Source organism: Brachycentrus maculatus, unplaced genomic scaffold, assembly GCF_059751285.1.
Source record: "Brachycentrus maculatus isolate JH-2025_06_01 unplaced genomic scaffold, ASM5975128v1 h1tg000452l, whole genome shotgun sequence".
In the NCBI taxonomy this organism is placed as follows: Eukaryota; Metazoa; Arthropoda; class Insecta; order Trichoptera; family Brachycentridae; genus Brachycentrus; species Brachycentrus maculatus.
In genome coordinates, this window is record NW_028281199.1 from 814,799 (window position 1) to 834,196 (window position 19,398).

General features: G+C 31.6%; 1 protein-coding gene across 2 annotated transcripts; it reads left to right on the forward strand.

The window, feature by feature from the left end:
- The first annotated feature begins 1,287 nt into the window (after positions 1 to 1,287).
- LOC148302433 (uncharacterized) lies at positions 1,288 to 15,905 on the forward strand. Of its 2 annotated transcripts, XM_088271585.1 has the most exons (9): positions 1,304 to 1,445; positions 1,857 to 2,775; positions 4,265 to 4,336; positions 5,971 to 6,102; positions 6,987 to 7,128; positions 10,817 to 10,900; positions 13,414 to 13,546; positions 14,503 to 14,938; positions 15,099 to 15,905. In XM_088271585.1, the coding sequence occupies exons 2-9, from the start codon at positions 1,857 to 1,859 to the stop codon at positions 15,758 to 15,760; spliced, it is 2,580 nt and encodes an 859-aa protein (XP_088127711.1). In that variant the 5' UTR covers positions 1,304 to 1,445; the 3' UTR covers positions 15,761 to 15,905. The 2 variants fall into 2 exon arrangements, with proteins under 2 accessions (XP_088127712.1, XP_088127711.1); XM_088271586.1 differs by lacking the exon at positions 10,817 to 10,900 and having other exon boundaries at positions 1,288 to 1,445.
- The last annotated feature ends 3,493 nt before the right edge of the window (positions 15,906 to 19,398 follow it).

Here is a 19,398-nt window from a genome sequence, read left to right on the forward strand (position 1 = left end):
TACAAAACTTTTAGAGGGTTATCGAAAAACGATGTAACCATGTAACTTATTTACAATAAATTTCATCAATGCTAATTATGTTACCATATTGAAATGCAAGCTTGATTCCAATAAGAATAGATTAAGCTTATTATCTTCAGCAATTTTTTACATCACACAGGCTGGTGTGAGTATAAGTATGGACCCCTAGTGCCCTAGCCATTTCTACTACTCTCGTTTTCCTCTTCAATAGTACTTCCTATACCTTTATTTCCTTTTTCATATAGCAGTATCCTTCGTCCAGAACTCTTTCACTCACATCATCTGCATCAAACGTATTACATTCTTATATCCATAAATCTGGAACGCAACACTGATCATCTTGCCTCAACTAATAACAATTGAGTTATCATCGCGTCTATTCGATGCAGTACCCTATGCACAATTTGGGTGCGGATAGAGTCCAGAAGATCTTAATCAGTAACAGTTTTCACTTTAAAATATTTTTGCGATACCGTTTGTTTATGTGACCATAACTTACATGATTTTATTGTCAAACCAAACACCACTAATGCTCTTACTGGGTTTACCACCTATATTACCGAAATATAACAATAGTTTATATCCGTTTTCATTAAAAATATATCCGATATTAATTGGTATTTTATTGGAAATATAAAAATACCTTCACCAAAAAAAACAAAGAATTATAACTAAAGAATGTATGTATATGTTAATAATTATATTAGTATTATTATTATGCCTGTTTATGGTAATATGTATGTACGTTTTACATTATAAATGACTTGATTTTAACCCCGCAAAAGCCGTTCCTGTTGTATGTCTTTAAAGCAAATTCTACATAATATTTTAAGCGCACACACATTTATAAAATGCTTACAAATACTTTGAAAATCGACTCAGTACCGCCGCGGCTTGGCTATAATTATTCCTATACATACGTATAATTTTACGTAAATATTATATATGAAATTTATCCATGTGTAGTACAAGCCGGTATGGGTACAATGTGTACGTACTACATACAATGAAAGTCTTAATACAAATTACATGTTTATAATATAGTAAGTACGTATATAACATGTATGCAATACATCTTTGGAAACGAAAATACCTGACATAATAATATCGTTCAATGAATTTATAGAGAGAAAAAAGCTGTGTTTAGAACGTTAAAAATTAGTAAAAAAATATATATCATGTTTTAAGTAGTGAAAATAATATAGTCATTATTATTAGCTGGAAATGCATTAAAGTTCGCGAGCCGGCCCCCACCATGGGTACAGTATATTGATTGTATGCTGAGGGGTGTGGCGGGGAAGTGGCGTACCCACTCGAGTTATTTTGCGTCTGGTTCCTTCGTGTAATTTTATTGTTTTAAATCATTAATGACGTTAAAAATTCTATTTATGTGCTACAAATATTATATCACATAAATCTCCACGGTAAGTTTACCATTTTTTCGTTGTGTGTTTGTTCGATCTTATCGTAATTATTTTACAAAATAATTTACAATCCGAAATGCCGTCTCGAAGCGTAGGTAATATATTTCTATAAGGTACGCATTTTTAACAGCATACGTTCTAAAAATAAAAGTAACAATTAAATTTGCGACGGCTCCCTCACCATATTGTATTTCTAGGTGATTTAAAATATTATATCATCATTGTCACTTTAAATATATCGCTAATATTTATAGAAATATATGTTATTTATTCTCGCGGCCTTTTGTTGACATTTCTCGGGTGTATTATCGATAGGTTATGTTCTAAAAATTAGTAAATATTAGTTTTATTTCAATAAAAGCAGTCCATTCTTAGTCAGAATTATCAAAATAGTATTTCGTATGTTAATAGATGCAGTCCACTACTAGTGAGAAAACTTTTCACCTGAAGTGGAATAATCACTTACAAAATTTGAGCCAGTTATTTACGACGATATATTCGTCGTCAGCCCTCGCCGATGTCACTCTGTCCTGTCGCGATGGATCCATTAGGGCCCACAAGCTGGTCCTGTCAGCTTGCAGTCCCTATTTCGAGCAAATCTTCAAAGAGAACCCTTGCAAGCATCCTGTCATCATTCTCAAAGGCATCCCTTATGCCGAAATCAACTTGCTCGTCGAGTTTATGTACAAAGGATCCGTGGATGTCCAAGAATTGGACTTGCAGTCCTTGATGCACACAGCGTCTGAACTTGAAATTCGAGGCTTGGCTTACGAAGTGAGAAAAGATGCTTCGAGTTTATTGAATGTCAACTTGAACGAGTACCCAGCGTTCCCTGCTTCTTCCACTGCGGGGCAGGATTTCTCCTCCTTCGACGCCGCTAATCCTACATGCAGTTCTCCATATGATTCCACTCCTAGAACGGTGAACCCCTACCAAACTAACTTGGAGCGGTTGCGACAGATACACATGTACCAACAAGCCATGTGCAGGAACACTCCTTACAACAGTAACCAAGGACAATCTATAGACAACTCTGCAAATAAACGCAAAAGGAAGACCGATGAACCGATGCCCGCCACCACTACTAACGCTGTCAAAAACATTCTTGCGGCGGCTGCCAAAGAACTGGCCGAAAAGAAGAATCCTAAAATCTCCACCTGTATTCAGACTGAGGATGACGTTGAAATGGTGTCCATGAAAATAGAACAGGAGGAGGAGGAACAAGAAGAAGCCCCATTACACGGAAGGGACACCAGATTTAAAGGCAAGAAAAGAGTGTCTGTTGGAATGCAAAATGATTACACCCCAATAGTGCCCAAAAATAAAACAGGTATGAATTTTTAATTATTTTTATTGATTTTTCCCTTGACGTTCACCGTTTGTAACTCTGTTGTAAAAGTTAATGAATTCAAGTTACACCTAGTATTCTTTCCAGTAAAACATTAAATTTTGCCCTAGTAAAACACATTTACTTGCCAGCTGCACATTTATCATTGACTGATATTATCAAATACATTTTTTTTATTTACATTTAATATATTTTGCTATAACTTTTGATATGAACTTGTTCAAAAGTGATAATGCACTTCATTGTAGGAAAAATATCGAGAAACACCTTGCTACGTTACATAATCTTCAGAATTCAACATTACTCTCATTATTTTTGGTATTTTGTTTTTTAAACTTATGTTGTTTGTATGTTTATTATAATTATTTATACAATTCTATATTATTTATTATCTCATTGTAAATAAGAATAGTTTTTAATATAATATGTACTTATAAAAAATATACTAATATTACCTCCCACATAAGAGTTATACTCATTAGTATAAAGGAGTGATAAGATAATTATTTATGGGGGGCCTCAAGGTTATTTCATGTAATTATTACAATACTTTAAATAAACTGGTTGGAATTCAATTCAATTAAATTTGGTTACATGATTTATTCATTTGTGGCATTCTCATTTTTATTTCTACTTTGTCTTTTTGTTGATAACTTGTATAGTAAAGGCCTTAGTACTAAATGTTAATTTTTACGCTGTTATATTTTCTTACCCAAATGACAAAAACTGTTTTGTTAAATGATAGGTACTTACTTACATTCACATTATGTAACATACATTTAAAAGTAAGAACCTATCCATATTTTTTATAGTATTCAAATAGAACATATTTCAAATTTGTTAAATACATTTAGTGTTTTTTTGTTTATTTTTTCTCAGATCTTTTTTCCTTATACAAAAATTTGCCTCTGAATATATTTTTTTAAATGGTTATTTAAAATCGAGCAGTTTAATCTTTAAATGTTTTAAAAATTATAAACAATTTTTACCTTAAAAAATAAATAACATTGCCAGTGGCGGTTGGTGGACAAAATATGAGGGAGTGAGAAAGAAAATGTAATGTACACACCTACTATGTACATATAATACTAATACATTATACACACCTACCATGCCACATGTCAATGAGAAAACTACAGAAGTGTTAATTTCCAATTTTAATTTTATTTTATTATTAGTATTTGAACACTAACTTTGTGCTTTTCCATTTTATAACTTGCAAAATAGCTCAATATGTATAGTTTTATTTATTAATTCAATCACAATAAATCTTATAATAACTTTATTACAATGTTGACCAGTTCGAAAGCAAACAGCTTCTTTCTCAGACTACTTATGCTATTTGTTCCAAAACTGGTCAAATTATAATAACGTTAAAATAAGATATAAAGTGATTTTGTGATGAAGCATTTTGTAATATTTGTTTCATAAAATTTTACTGTGCTCATGGCTGATAATTATATTTTCTTAGGAAAACCTCAAACCCCTCGGTTGAACACAGCCACTTCTTCAACACCAACCACACCGCACGAATCAGATGAAGGTAAGCTTTATCTTTTTTTAATTCTTCACTTCAAATATTACAGAACACTTTTTACAATTATCAATCACAATTATATAGTATGAATACAGATATGTTAGCAAGACCATTAGAGCTTGTTCTTAAATACCTCTCTCCTTTTCTCACCTCTCTTATCGAGGTTAATTAGCAAATTCACGCAAAAAAATTAATTAGCGGGTATTTTAAATGTTGCATTGAGAGCACTGAAATAACATTGCCATGAAATAACATAGCACACTGAAAATACTGGTAAACAGAAATTATTCCTTTTTTCTTGAATGTTGTTTGCAGATAATTTGTGGCACATTTTATAAACTTATACAGTACATAAACCCTGATGATGACAAGGTTCTTGTCGAAACTTCTTGTTGTTCTTGGTAAATACCACTATTTATTAAAATCTCATGTGTTTTGATTCATTCCGCATCATTTTCAAATACCGGTGTTTGAAAATTATGTGTTACAATAGATTTAAAGGAATAGTGGTATTTCCCAAGTAAAACTTAAATTAAAAATGGATAGATATTACAAAAGCATTATCAAACTTTAAAAAAACAAAACATATATTTAAGTAAACATTTGTAAAGCTGACAATAAAGATTTCCATTTCTTTTTATTTATAAACTAATAAAAGATGAAATTCTACGAAGTAAACACTTTTAATTAAATTCAATAAATAACTTTGTATTATCTTGGGTCATTTTAATCATTAATTTTACAGTGCAGTGTAGTGAAAAAATGTAAATTTTTTATCAATTAATGTTTTTTGGAGTTTATTTTATGGAATTGCATTGTAATGGTATTGCATTGTAATGGTATTAATTTGTACTATTGCACAATATATATATATTTAAATCTACTCAACTAACCTTATCAAAAATAATCATAATTTTAAATGTTATAAAAGTTAAGTAACAGTTTTTCTTATCTAAAATTATTATTCTGCAATAAATATGATGTATTTTTTTAAATTATTTATTAATAGATTTGGCATTTAATTTATAGGAAATTATTTTAATTTATATATTAAATGTTAAAATCAAACATTGATTTTTTGAGTCTACTAAATTGTATTTTATTGTCAAAAAACACATAAAAATAAATTTTGTGACAAGTGTTTCGCCTTTTTATGGCATTTTCAAACAAAGGTGAAGATTAAATGGACTGATAGTCCTTATAGCTATACAATTCTATGTACTTAAGTAATAGTTTTAACATGTCGCTCACTCCTTTCAAGAACATCATAAATCAAAAAACTTGATTTTTCAGAACGTTTTTAAAGTTTAAATATATAATACAATGTATTAAAAATAAATATCAAGCCACTTATTGAACAGGTTTTTTCTCCATTTGAAAAATATTTATTTAATTAAAAAAAATAATTAAACAATACCTTTTCTTCAAAATGCAAAAGCAACACTTTATGCCCTGTAGCTCGTAAATATGAAGTTAAAAATATGCCACTTTTGCTGGGATTATAGTACATTTTTTGGGCATTCCGAAAATATGCACAACTGAAAATTGACAATTTTTGATTTATGACATTCTTGAAAGGAGTGAGCGATGTGTAGTAATAATTTACGGGAGTGAACAATAGTTTTTATTTAATATTTCAGTAACACAGACAGCGGAAATGAATTCTTCATTTGGAAGCGGAATATTGAAGTGTGTAAACCTTGACGAATTACGTGAATCTCATGATGATGGGGGGGCTGTCATCGATGACAATGATGACTCTTCAGCTCTAGGTATAGCAATCATTTCATTTTATTCCTGCTGCCTTTCAGAGTTATTTATATTTAACCCAAAGCATTGAAATATAATATAATTTTTTTTAAAAGAGAAATATTTGTGTTTTTATTATTTACACAAATATTTCAATTTGATACTATTTCTGTGAGCCTAAGTGGCTCATTATTAGAAATAGGTATCAAATAGTGCTAGAGTGGGTTCGAACCGAGAAACTCTGACTTAAGAGTCCGCGACACTAACCACGGGACCACAACCCGACACATCTACCCGACAATATTTTTTGGAGGTTCCTCAATCTGTGTTCCGTATATTCAGGGCCACGTGTTATTTTGTTCTGGCTAATAATATCCTTTTAGTGGTATCTGTGGGCAAATTTTGTAAAGTAATATTGATCAGACCGATCTTTTTTACGTGTGACATATGGAAAGTTAAAATGTTTCTTGAAAGATATCTTAAAGACTCGAATACGAGTCATCCGTGGCGAATGTAGACAAAGAATATGAACATGTACTACTACTACTACTGCTATCATCACGCAGTTACTGCTATCATACATGCCCTCCTCTTACGCAGACTTTTAACATCACCAAATTTTAGGTTCTGATTGATCTGATCGTGCCAAGTCTTTTTCGGCCGTCCTCATTCTGTTCTCCCACTCACATTTGCCACATATATTTTCTTAGTCATTATCTCACTATCCCTTCGCTCCACATGTCCATACCATCTTAAAGAACTCTTATTAATCTTTTCAACTATCCCTTGTTCAGCCTTACATTCTTTTCTTATATCTTCATTTTTAATTCTGTCTTACAACGATTTTCCACACATTCAACAGCGTTCACTCTGCTTTCATCCTATAATAATTTTGTTTGTTTTCCAGATACATCCGATGACAATAATCTTTTGGTTGAAACTACTTATGGGAATATTCCACACGACGATGACTATGACAGTTGCGACTCCAAACATGACTCCAGCGCTAGGGCTGAGAAGCTCTTCAAATGTGACCTCTGCGACTTGAGGTAAATATTGCAATATATAATTAGTTTTCATTTTGTAATTCTTTGATAGCCCGGTGCACGCCCCGAGTAGTCAGCATCTTACAATCTTGCCGGTCCTTTAAATTCCAAGTAAGTTTGGATCATCTTACAATCTTACCGGTCCTTTAAATTCCAAGTAAGTTTGGATCATCTTACAATCTTACCGGTCCTTTAAATTCCAAGTAAGTTTGGATCATCTTACAATCTTACCGGTCCTTTAAATTCCATGTAAGTTTGGATCATCTTACAATCTTACCGGTCCTTTAAATTCCAAGTAAGTTTGGATCATCTTACAATCTTACCGGTCCTTTAAATTCCAAGTAAGTTTGGATCATCTTACAATCTTACCGGTCCTTTAAATTCCAAGTAAGTTTGGATCAACAATTACGAGTCTGCTAATTTCAAAACTTGATAACTCCATAAAATATAAAAGAAAATAGTTACATGTGATTTAAAAACTGAAAGAAAAGGTTTCAAGGTTCATTATAAGATATATCATAATTCGCTCACTCCTTTCAAGAACGTCATAAATCAAAAATCGTGAATTTTCAGTTGTGCATGTTTTCAGAATGCCCGGAAAATGTACTTTATCCCAGCAAAAGAGGCATATTTTTCACTTAATATTTACCCAGTACAGGGCAGAAAGTGTTGTTTTTGCATTTTGAATAAAAGGTATTGTTCAAGTATTTTTTTAAATATACTAAATATTTTTCAAATGGAGAAAAAAACCTTCAGGTTTTACCTAAAAAGATCTGTTGCACAGTAAAAAGTTCAATAAGTGACTTGATATTTATTTTTAATACATTGTATTATATTTTTAAACTTTAAAAACGTTCTCCTGAAAATCAAGTTTTTTGATTTATGACGTTTTTGAAAGGAGTTAGTGAATTGTGCCATGTGGTGGAAATGATTCAAGTAAAAATGAAATGCATTGAAGGTCTCCTTACATTATACTAGTCTACTGTTGAGTAAAAGGAACTAGCTTCTCAACACATGTAATGCATAATAGCTGAGAATTTCACCACCATTCTTAACAAACTCCTTTTAGTGTGGAATATTCAATAGCCCGCAACTTAATTTTCTTTTAACACAGGTAGGTAACATTTAACATAATTTAATGTTTTTCTTAAAATGCCGTTTTTGTATTGAAAAAAGAAGTTTTTTTAAATAGATAAATATATGGTTTTGAAAGGAAGTTATAAAAAAAAAATTTTTCACTAAATAATATATTCTTTAAAAAAAATCTTATTCCCATAAATATTCTTTAAAAAAATTGTCCGTGTTTTATAATTGCACTACTTTTAACCTTTTTTTCTCATGGCGTTGACATCTTTTGAAATTGCAAGACTCATTTTAAAGAAATATATATTCTGCATTAAAAATTACATCTTTAGAGCACAATGGTGATACAACCATAAGACCTCATTGTTTGGGCTGTTTTTTGTTGTTGTTGTTGAAGGATTGCAGCTATTGGACATGAATCGAGCGCATAGTGCTACTAATAAAATCGATTTTATGTGGACAAATTACCAGTATGCTCTAAAAAAATATAAAAGATGAAAACTTAGTCTTTGATATACAGTTGAACTTCTATTTATCTAAGTTCTTCCCATATATATATATGGAGTTTCCACTGTAATACCATTTTGCTCCAAGGATTGAATAGTGCTGAACTAATTTTGCAGTAATTTATATTATGTACATATTTATTTTTACGCATATATCATATGCCTTTTTAGATACATGTATTAAAAAGGTCCCATATAGTATTGATTACTTGGGATTCCATAAAACCGCCCGTGGATTAAGTATTGTTGCTTTTATTTTAATATAAATAATATCCTCATTTAGCATGCAATTTTCTGCATATAATTATGGTGATTCCTGAAGTCTGTGAGACTAAATCAAGGCTTAAGCCACAGTATGTCAATTGATGTTTTAAAATAACCAAATTTTATTCAATATTAAAAACAAAAGTTATGACTTTAATTGTATGGCTTAAATATGACTTAAATTAGTATCTTTTAGCAAAAAATACTAATTTGATAATACTAAAAAACTTGTTCGTTTTCACATGTATTTGCTTTTTTTATTGTTCATGGAATTTAACTGCATACTTTATATTATCATAGCATAATTGCATATAACACTCTGAATGAGCCTTATAAACATTACCATTTTACTAGTTGTGTTATCAATTTCACTGATTATTGTTACAGTGTTCTGTTTTACAAACACCAAATCTATGTTTTTTTGGGAACCAATCTACTGTGTAAATAGTGAATAGTGTATTTTTTTAAAGTCTGAAATTGCATCAAAATAGACACATGCCATATTTAAAAATATTCCTTAACAAAAAGTAATTACAGTAGTGTTATCAATATTGCATGCCAAAGAGCTAATTATGTGCTTCTATTAGAAATTACATAGCTCATATATCTAGTAAGCACATAATCTAAGATTAATATTAGGTTTTTTTGTTTTGTTATACTGGTCAAAATTTCTCTCCATAGTTTAAATAAGTTTATATAATAAATTTGATTACATGGAATTGAATGAAGGTAATCTTACACATTTTCAGAGATTTCAGTCATTAAGAAACAGTAATAAATCAGTGAATTGGATTTTTTTTCTAATACTTTTCTAACTTCACCCATGTTTAACGTTTGGTCATGTCCTTCTACCTCCCTCCACACTCTTACAACCTTTTGCGAGGTACAAAAAGCAATTAGATTGTGACATAACTTTGAGAAGGCTTTGTTTATTTGTAGAAATTCTGTATCTAATATTTTCAATAGTTTATTCAATAGTTTCAATAATTATTCTGTACAATATCTCTCTCCTTAAAATAATCTTCACATGAACATATTTTATCCTTTTACTTCTGTTCAATACTTACTACAATATATATTTGGAAATATTACCATTAAGTTTAGTGTTCTTATGGAAAACAAAGTTTCTCATTATGTTGCATTACTGAATCTGTTAGCATGTATTTTTTTAATACTATTATTCTATCCATTGATTTGTTATCATTCTGAGTTGTTTATTTGACATAATATGTATATTGTACCCGTTTAGGCAAAATACTAAAACTAAGAAACGTTGCATATTATGACCAATTATCCCTATTTGTATGAATTTTGGGCAGATATAGGCTGACATCATAGTTACTTTTATCTGAACAGAGTCGATAGTATGTATATTTGAACTTCCATTAAAAGGTCTCTAAAATGTGTGGAACTTCATACATTCAATATATCGTTTTATGCCAGATGTATGAAAAATTATTGACAGTATGAAAATTAAAAAAATATATTTAAATATTGTGTTAATTTGCAGATTTTAAATTATTTGCCCTACAACTTTAAAAAAGTTTTTTTTTTTTTTCAATGCTAACTTTCTGCATACAATTAAATGGTCAGTTCTTAATTTTGAACACGAATACATTGTTTATATGTTTAACGAGCTCCTCTGTGTTCCCTACTCCATTATAGCAACTTCCAATCGAGTAAAGTAAACTAGAGGTGTGCAGAATTATTAGTCGGAGATCTGTTGTAACGCAACTGTGATTGGCTCCGGGGACTAGTCCCGTGGCGGTTGTGGGTTATGTGGAGTGGTGTGGACGAGGAGGATAATGGGTTTGTTTCGGTGTTGTGTTGCTCCCCAGCTATAGTCGGAACGATCACTTGGTCCGCCATCGCAGGACGCACAGCGGGGAGCGGCCCTACAAGTGCAATACCTGCCCCTACAGGTGCATTCCAAACTACTACTCACTACCGTCTTAAACAATACCCCAAACGTAACGCAAGTATGGGTGTGCTTTTATAATTTCAACCTCTTCTAAATTCACCTTTTCAAAGGCCTATCACCTTTCCGCCTCCAACCATTCTTTCATATACTGATTACCAACGTTTTCCACAGAGAACACTTCAAATTGTGTTTGTATGATTTGAATATATTAAAACAGATATTATCGTTTCTGAAACGATCATTTGCGATCTAATTTTCATGGAGATGTTTTATTTAAATGTCAAATATCGTCAGTCATCTTACTAAAAAGTCAAATTCGCACAACTTAAATTTAATCTGATATATTGTTTAAAAATAACAATAAATCAATTTATATTTTTTAAAAATTAACATGTCTACTTATTACTTTTTTTTTAAACAAAACAACACGTCATAACTCTTGCCAGATTTTGAGTTATCATATACAATTCCATTTTAAAGCTTGACTTTCAAGTCATGTCCTTTTGTAATATGGATGACTTTATGAAAAATAGACTCATAGTAATGTAGAAATAAATATTCGATTTGATATTTAAATATTGGATCTCCGTGTAGAGCCAGGGGGGAAAAATATTTCGGAGTATAAATAAGATTACCAGTAGAACTCCAACTATCCAAATCAACTGGAACGGGACCTCATTCTAATAATAATTTATTTTTTTTAAAAAAGGGCTATTTTAACTAATTATTGTATACATGTTGAAAATGGGAGAATTTTTTTTTCATCAATTTAATGAAAAGGCAACACTTTTACGTGTCAAGTGTAGTTACAAGTGCTATGCATTAGAACAGCATGTACGTATAGTACTGTAAATGAAAGTCATTGCTTACTGAACATCTCGGTCAAAGTAAGCTGTCATCCGACAGAATCATTATTTTGCAAATCGCAGTACGTTTCTGACTTAATTTTTTTTTCTGGAATTCTGATAACGATTAGGGTAATTAGCGATTCAGATCATCGGAGTTCGGATAACTGGAGTTCTACTGTACTTATTTGCATCAAATACTCCCATTCCAGTGCATCAAGTAGATATTTTATTCATCTACTTGTTAATTACGTGGATTTAAATAAACAATCCCACATAAGAATAAAATGTAATAATAAAAAATAAAAGTAAGAACTTTCTTTAGCAAACGCATTAGATTGCTTCGCTCTCAATCGATTTAAAAGTATTTCGTCTAATCTTTCAAATAAATGTTGGAGCTGGAAACAAGGCCTTGTACAGTTTTGGTGTCTTTTTTATCAAATATATGTATTTTTTACATTCTAAGTGGTTTTTTTCTGTCCGTCTGTGTTTCAATTCGGGATTAATACACAAGTGCATGAATTCATTACGTAAATGAAATTTTATATCAATTTTTTTTTTAAATACATACCTTTTTTCACTCATTATTACACTGCACTTAAAACTAATTTGCAATTTCATTGGCATCATTCAAACAGGATGATGTTAATTTACATAATATTGCAAATGTCATTAAGTTCTCGCTGTTTTATTTTATTTCATATTTTATTCCATTATTATTTTAGAATATTTTATCATCAATAAAAATAGCCAACGAGTTATTAAAATGTTTTTTTTAGTTTTTATAAATTGTGTGAATATTCTTTTAGTGAAGTATTAGTAAAAAATATGTGGCATGCTGTCTTGTCTAAATATTTTTATTTTATTTAGTGTTTAAGAAATACATTTTAAATTTAGTTATTTGAAAAATACTTTAATTTTTTACCATTTTATGGTCACTTAAAACATGTTTTTGTTTTACAATTGCATGTTAACATATTTGGTGTTACTGTTTCGATTTGTTACATGATCTTTCTAACACATCCATCATTTTGTGTTAAGCAAGCTATTTCTCACCAAGTCCATTATCTATTTTTACTAAATTGACAATATATAATAATGCAAACCGATTTCAATTCCTGTTATATGCCTATTCACATAACAGTCTAATTTTTAAAAAATATGATAATATGAAATAATTTCTGCGTTTAATCTTTAAATACTCGCAATATTTTATTATATAGATAAATTTGGCAGCACTAAATCCAAACACAATTTTACATAAATTTATTTATAGAAATTTAATTTTCTTTGATTAGATTATATTTTAAAATATAAAAACATTTTTAACTTTTCCTCGTAAAAAGCTTTGCATATATTTTTTAAATATACGTAGATCTTTTTCTATTACGTTGAGATAAATTATTCTAATATCCATACTTGCATACTACGTTTCTCTTAATAACGACACATTCTCTCTTGTATTACTAAATATTTTGATATTTCACACATATTTGAAGGTAATTAATTTTTCCTTAAAATACTCGAATCCTTTCTGAATACTCAATATATTGCTTAGCACAAAAATCACTGCACACTTCTAGCTAAGCATTTTTCACTCTTTTTGAATAATGAAATATGGAATGTTTTGTTTATTTGGAATGAATAATGACGAGTTGTTTCTGTTCAGCTTTAACCGTTCGTCACACTTGGCGCGACATCGCAGGACCCACACCGGCGAGCGGCCGTACCGCTGCGAGGCGTGCGGTAGATGCTTCGCTCGCGGGGACAAGCTCAAACTGCATATGCGTATATGCGAGAAGGTACAAATCTATTTTTATACTTCATCTGCACGAACAAAACATTGATAAACATAAACAGAATGTCAGAAGACAGACTTCCACGTATCGCCCTCCAAGGCAACCCTGAAGGACGCAGACCCCCAGGCAGATGGAAAACGATGGAAAGACAGCTGGGAGTCAACATCCCAAGAGCGACTGCGGAGGCACAAACAGATCCCTAGGATCTACAAAAAGAAGAAGAAGAAGTTTTTGTTAAAAATATATTTTACCGGTTCGGTGGCACGAGCGCGTTAACGCGCCCTCCAATTCCGTGCTCGCCAAGCCTCGTTTGAGCTTGTCGCAAGCCAATATCAAATCCAATTCCAATATTTTTTAATTAGAATATAGACACATCTAATCAAGAAATACTGAAATATTACAATTTACTGATATTATCAAAGTTAGTCTAAAAGCTTTCACATTTTTGTTGAAAAAATCACGGCCTGCTGGGAACGGCCATATTAATAACTTCCGGCATTGAAAGGGTTAATAATACTTTGGTACTTCTTTGTTAAAATCATTTATTTTCAGTTCAAAACTACTTTGTACCCCCTGACACGGTTTAATCATACTTAAAGATAATGTGTGTTTTCATTAATTGATTCGGCAGTCACTTTGTGGTAAAATCTATCCGTTTTTAATTTATGTTTTACTTAGTAAATACCATTATTTCTTAAAATTATTAAAGTTATTAATTTTTTTCTTAAAATTATTACTTATCTTATTACGGTGTTGAAAAATGATACATCGAAACACGTGTCACAATAGATTTTAAGAAATAGTGGTATTTACTAAATAAAACTTAAATTAAAAGTGGATAATGGTGTTGTTTAGTTTTGACAAAAGAGGCTTTGAATTTCTCTTTCCAGCTAAATCTTAGTAATACATATTTTTAAATAGAATCTTTGTCAAATGAAGAATATCTGGAATGATTACAGGATGAATATGTCTTGCCGGGCAACTCTTCGGCGGGTGTAGGGGAGGCCGCAAAGCAACCGAAGAAGGACAATCCTCAGGCCATGATCCCCGGCGTGGTGTCCATCGGGCACAGCGAGCGGCACCAGCTCATGTTCACGGCCAGCGGGGAGGTGGTGCTGGCGCCGCGCTCGCACGAGGGCCTGCCGCCGCACCTGGCGCATTCGGCCCTCTCGGCCCACTCCGCGCCCGGCCCCGACGCCGACGGGCGCTCCAGCTGCGAGCTGGCCGGCCCGAGCCCCGTGCACTCCGCGCCGCACTCGGAGCGACACAACTACTCGGACGGGGGCTACCCCATGAAGAGGGGACGCGGGCGACCCAGGAAGAAGCCCCTCCCGGCCATGGACCTGCCCATCATCAAAAAGAGGAGGGGCCGCCCTCCCAAAATTATCAAAATGGGTAAACAGAAAATTATTGTACATAAGCCATATTTCACGTTGTGCTGAAATGCAATATTGCCTACAGTTTTTATTTGATATTGGTTTTTATAAGGCCCCGTATTTGCTGTTTATCCTGATATTTGTTAAATTTCAAAACAAGATTTTTTTAAAAATTCTAGATCCATTGGACCACTCGAGACCTATAGAAAACTACACTTCTTCCAACCTTCCTTACGGCGACTTCAGCTACTTAACGGACATTATCTCCACTCACTTCAATCAATCCACGCAACAGGCTTACCAGAACATGATGCAAATAAATCCACTCCTGGCCGCTAATGCGTTGAGCAACGCCTTATCCAGCCAAGGAATTCCTCTGACCTCGCCCAGCACGCACAATATGGAAAATGCCAGGAACCAACTTCCCTCGCAGAACATGTCTAATCCCTCTTCCGCACAGAAACCGCCATCCTCCGCCTCCGCCACCGAGTCTTCCGACGACAAGAGCGCCGCCAACTCCGCGGATATTGCCAAAACTATTCAGGATGCTAACTCTACTCAGAACTCCGCTTCTCTTCCGGAAAATGAAATGGAGCCGCCGGACACTGATGGAAATCCCGAAGTTCATCTTCCCGATATCAATAATTGCGAGGAAAGTAAGCGAGCCGCCTCTACCGCTACCGGACTAGTGGGCGAGGATGAAGAGGGTAAGCCCAAGCAGAAAGTGCTGATGGTGGGAGACTGTCAGATCGTGAAGATCAGCGAGACATCGGAAGGGAGCTCCTCCGCAGTGGCCGCCGTCGGGGAATGCACCATCCAGCCCGTGCCGCAAAACGAATGAGCTCCGGAGAGAAGGTAGCTGAAATAACCTTTTATATTTAGAAAGTGAGCGGCGATGAGCATATCTGTAGCCTTCCAAGGTATTTTAATAGTAAGTAAGGAAGTACATACATACACTATTAGCTTAGGTGTTTTCTTTATAAAAAGAAGAGGCTTAGTAAAGTAAATAATCGATCCCTAACTTCCCATTACTGCTGCTAATATTAAAAAGTAGGGAATTTATCCAAACTAGATTGTATACTGTCATACATAAGCTTGATTCCTACATTATTAGAATATACTATTTGTTTTTATATTTAATTTTTAAAGAATGTTTTTACATTTTGTCTCATGTAATAATTGATTTTTTTAAACATTTACATACAACCTCTCATTTTTCACAATATGTATCGGTCGATAAGTCTTACATCGACCTTTTTGCTTACACTAAATAACATATTATTGGATAAACTTTACTCCGTATTTCTTAAAATAAATATTGTCAGCTATTTGTGACTTCGGGAACTATAACTCTCTCGATTAAATAATAATTATATTTAAATTTTAATAATAAAGCTACTATTAAATTTGTAGTGAATCGTGCACTTGGCTGCATCGTTGTGTATAAATTAATTGTAATGTTCCTCGAGAATGGATTTAGGTTTGGCAAAAAATGGAGCAAGATGCCTTAAGAATCAGCGGACAATTGTTTGTCAAATTTGTGTCACGGATGCGTGTAATATATTACTAATATCCTTATAACTGACATTGATTACAAAATTGAACTTGTTAAGTGAATCTTAGCACGCCATTATTGATAGTTGTGTTTTGTTCCGATCATTTCCTTCTTTTTGTTGTGAGTTTACTAAATGCATGTATGTTATCCGGTGTAGTGATAGAGAATTATTTATTCATCAGTATTTTTATGTTTAGGTTTTGAAAACTAAAAGTATTGTTTTTTTTATATTATGTTAATAGATTATCATTTTACTTATTAAAAATAAATAAAATAATTGTATACGTTTCTTTTTTACTGATTGGCACCAAAATTAAATTTGTAAAGGCAGTGTAAGTTAAGTTTTTAAAAAATTATTAATTGAATTTACTTTTACAAATGTGTTATTACCATTGATTATATCAGTCGTGTTTTCCTACTTAACTAGTTATATTGTATGTACGTGAATTCATTACAAATTGTGTCTATTGCCATTCAGTTTTGAATATGAGGGTAGGTTTTGGTTTTTTTAAACAGTAATTTTATCTATTTATTTGATTGATATACCAAATGACTTATCTTCTCTGCGCTGTAGAGTGGTAATTTGATGAATAAAGAATCTCTAAATGTTTACGAAGTAGTTTGTATGTATAACAAAGTTTGTTCCTCATTCTCACAATATTTATATCCATTTATATTTTTTAGTCCCGTAGACTGAACTTTTTAGTATATTGTTTATTATACATATCCAGTAACGCTTATTATAGTTTCTATAATTCATTAGGTTTAACTTTAGCTACCTATGTATGTTCTTTTAAAGATTCACGTGTTTAGTATCATAGCATGGGAGGAATTATAATTTAAACGAAATCTCTCAGAATATACTGAAAAATCACACATTTAATAAAAATTGTGTCCTCGCATTTTATGTCTTCTCATTTTAAACTGGAATACTTTAAATTTAATAAATGGTTGGCTTGCTTGCTGTTGACTGTGCCGTAACAAAATTGCCACAATTATTTTCGTTATTGATGAATATTTGGTCCCTTACCCATAAAAATGGAATTCTCACTGTCAGTAATATGTAATTACTTTTTTATAACAAAAAAGATACCTGTCTGTTTGTACTTTAAACACTTGTTATAGTAATTATTCAGAATAACCCAATTGTTCTTACATAATTCACATTTTAATGTAATTTATCAAGTTCGATAATTAAAAAAAGAATTCTAAAAATTAAGTTGTGTTTATACCTCCGTTTTTCAGAATATGGATTCAATTTTATGGAACATTGATTTTATAGTATCGGATATAACCGAGATCTGTTAAATTTTATGGAATATTACAGGCATTTTACTCTCACAGCAAACCATTTTTTTTTCTCCAGTATTTCCTCGCAGATGTGTTATAATTATGTACAAATAAGATTTAAGTCTGCATTTTAAACATTCTGCTTTTATAGGTATTTATTACCGACAATTAATAATATTAACTGAAATCTCTAGAGGTTTTAGTATTTATCATAGATCTTGCCATGGCAGTCTACCAGAATGGAAGATGTCGTTAAATTATTAATAATAATCTCTTTGTAAAACTTTGGCAAAATGATTTCCTACTCTGTATATTTTAGAAAATATTCAGATTTTTTATGTATTTTATAATACTTCATTCTGAATCAATCCGGGTAACATTGAACTTGTAAAAGTTGAACAAAACTTAAATATTTCCCATTGTAACTGTACTAGATACAAAAAATAGTCAATTTTATAAATACACTATCCCACTATACGAAAAAACAACACGAATTTTGAAAAAAAGGGATTTATTACACAGAAAAAATAGTCAATTTGCTACTTGACTATAAAAATTTTTCAATATTACCCAGATCGAATTTCAAATTTTAAATGAATTTGATTAAACCTATCAAAATTGAACAAACTTTATTTTATTATTTGTGTACTTAATAACAAATTCAATACATATTTATATATTTGTGTCTATTTTTTTTAATACCTGATGGCAGCTGTGTATGTACATATTTTGTAGAGGTGTTTTAAGCTTCATTATCATACAAATCAATTTGCAAAACTTGAATGACCAATTGACCCTTAAGTCTCATTCATATTACACCATTTATACTGTGATTGTTTCAGTGAATTAAGCAATATGTATATGTGTAACAACTTCTTTTTTTACTTCATTGTGGATACCAATACATTAAAAAATGTTCTGCATTATGTGATTACCTTGGGTCATAGTTGTCACTAAAAATTTTAAATTGTAAAATGCTTTATATTCTCTACGTAAATATGTTTTTTTTTAAATTAATGTATTTATAATACAACATGTTTTCTTTGCAACGTGGACTTTATCCTCAAAGTATATAATTCCAATTGGGTGTACTTTTTATCAACTGGAATGTATCAATTCCAGTAAAATGCTTCGTCGTATTCCGTACGAATCAAGGAATACAATCAAATATATTTTTGGAATTGGCAAATTCCGTTTGATGGTTAAATTATATTATTTTTAGTCTCTCCCGTAGACTGAGCCCTGGTGAAGTTGGAAACTTCACGGGTTAAAATATGTATTTTCGGAGCAATGTTGTATAAAATTTAAAAGGATAATGTACATTTTGATTTAATTTCTACAATCATTTTATTATTATTTTAAAATGGACTACGGAAGGCAATAATGAAGTATATTTTTGAATACTTATATCAAATATATTTTTAAGATAAAATATTAATGTGAAAGATTTCTGCAATACATAAGAAAGTTATTATTTACACCTTTCGGCAATGTCTTATCATAGTCAAATGCTGTACAGTACAGCTGATATTCTCAAATGCTAAGACTAAAAAAAAACTTAAAACCAATCTCATCTTTTATTAGTATTCTCATTCTCCCTACACTGTTTATCGGGTCAGATTAATCACAAAGAG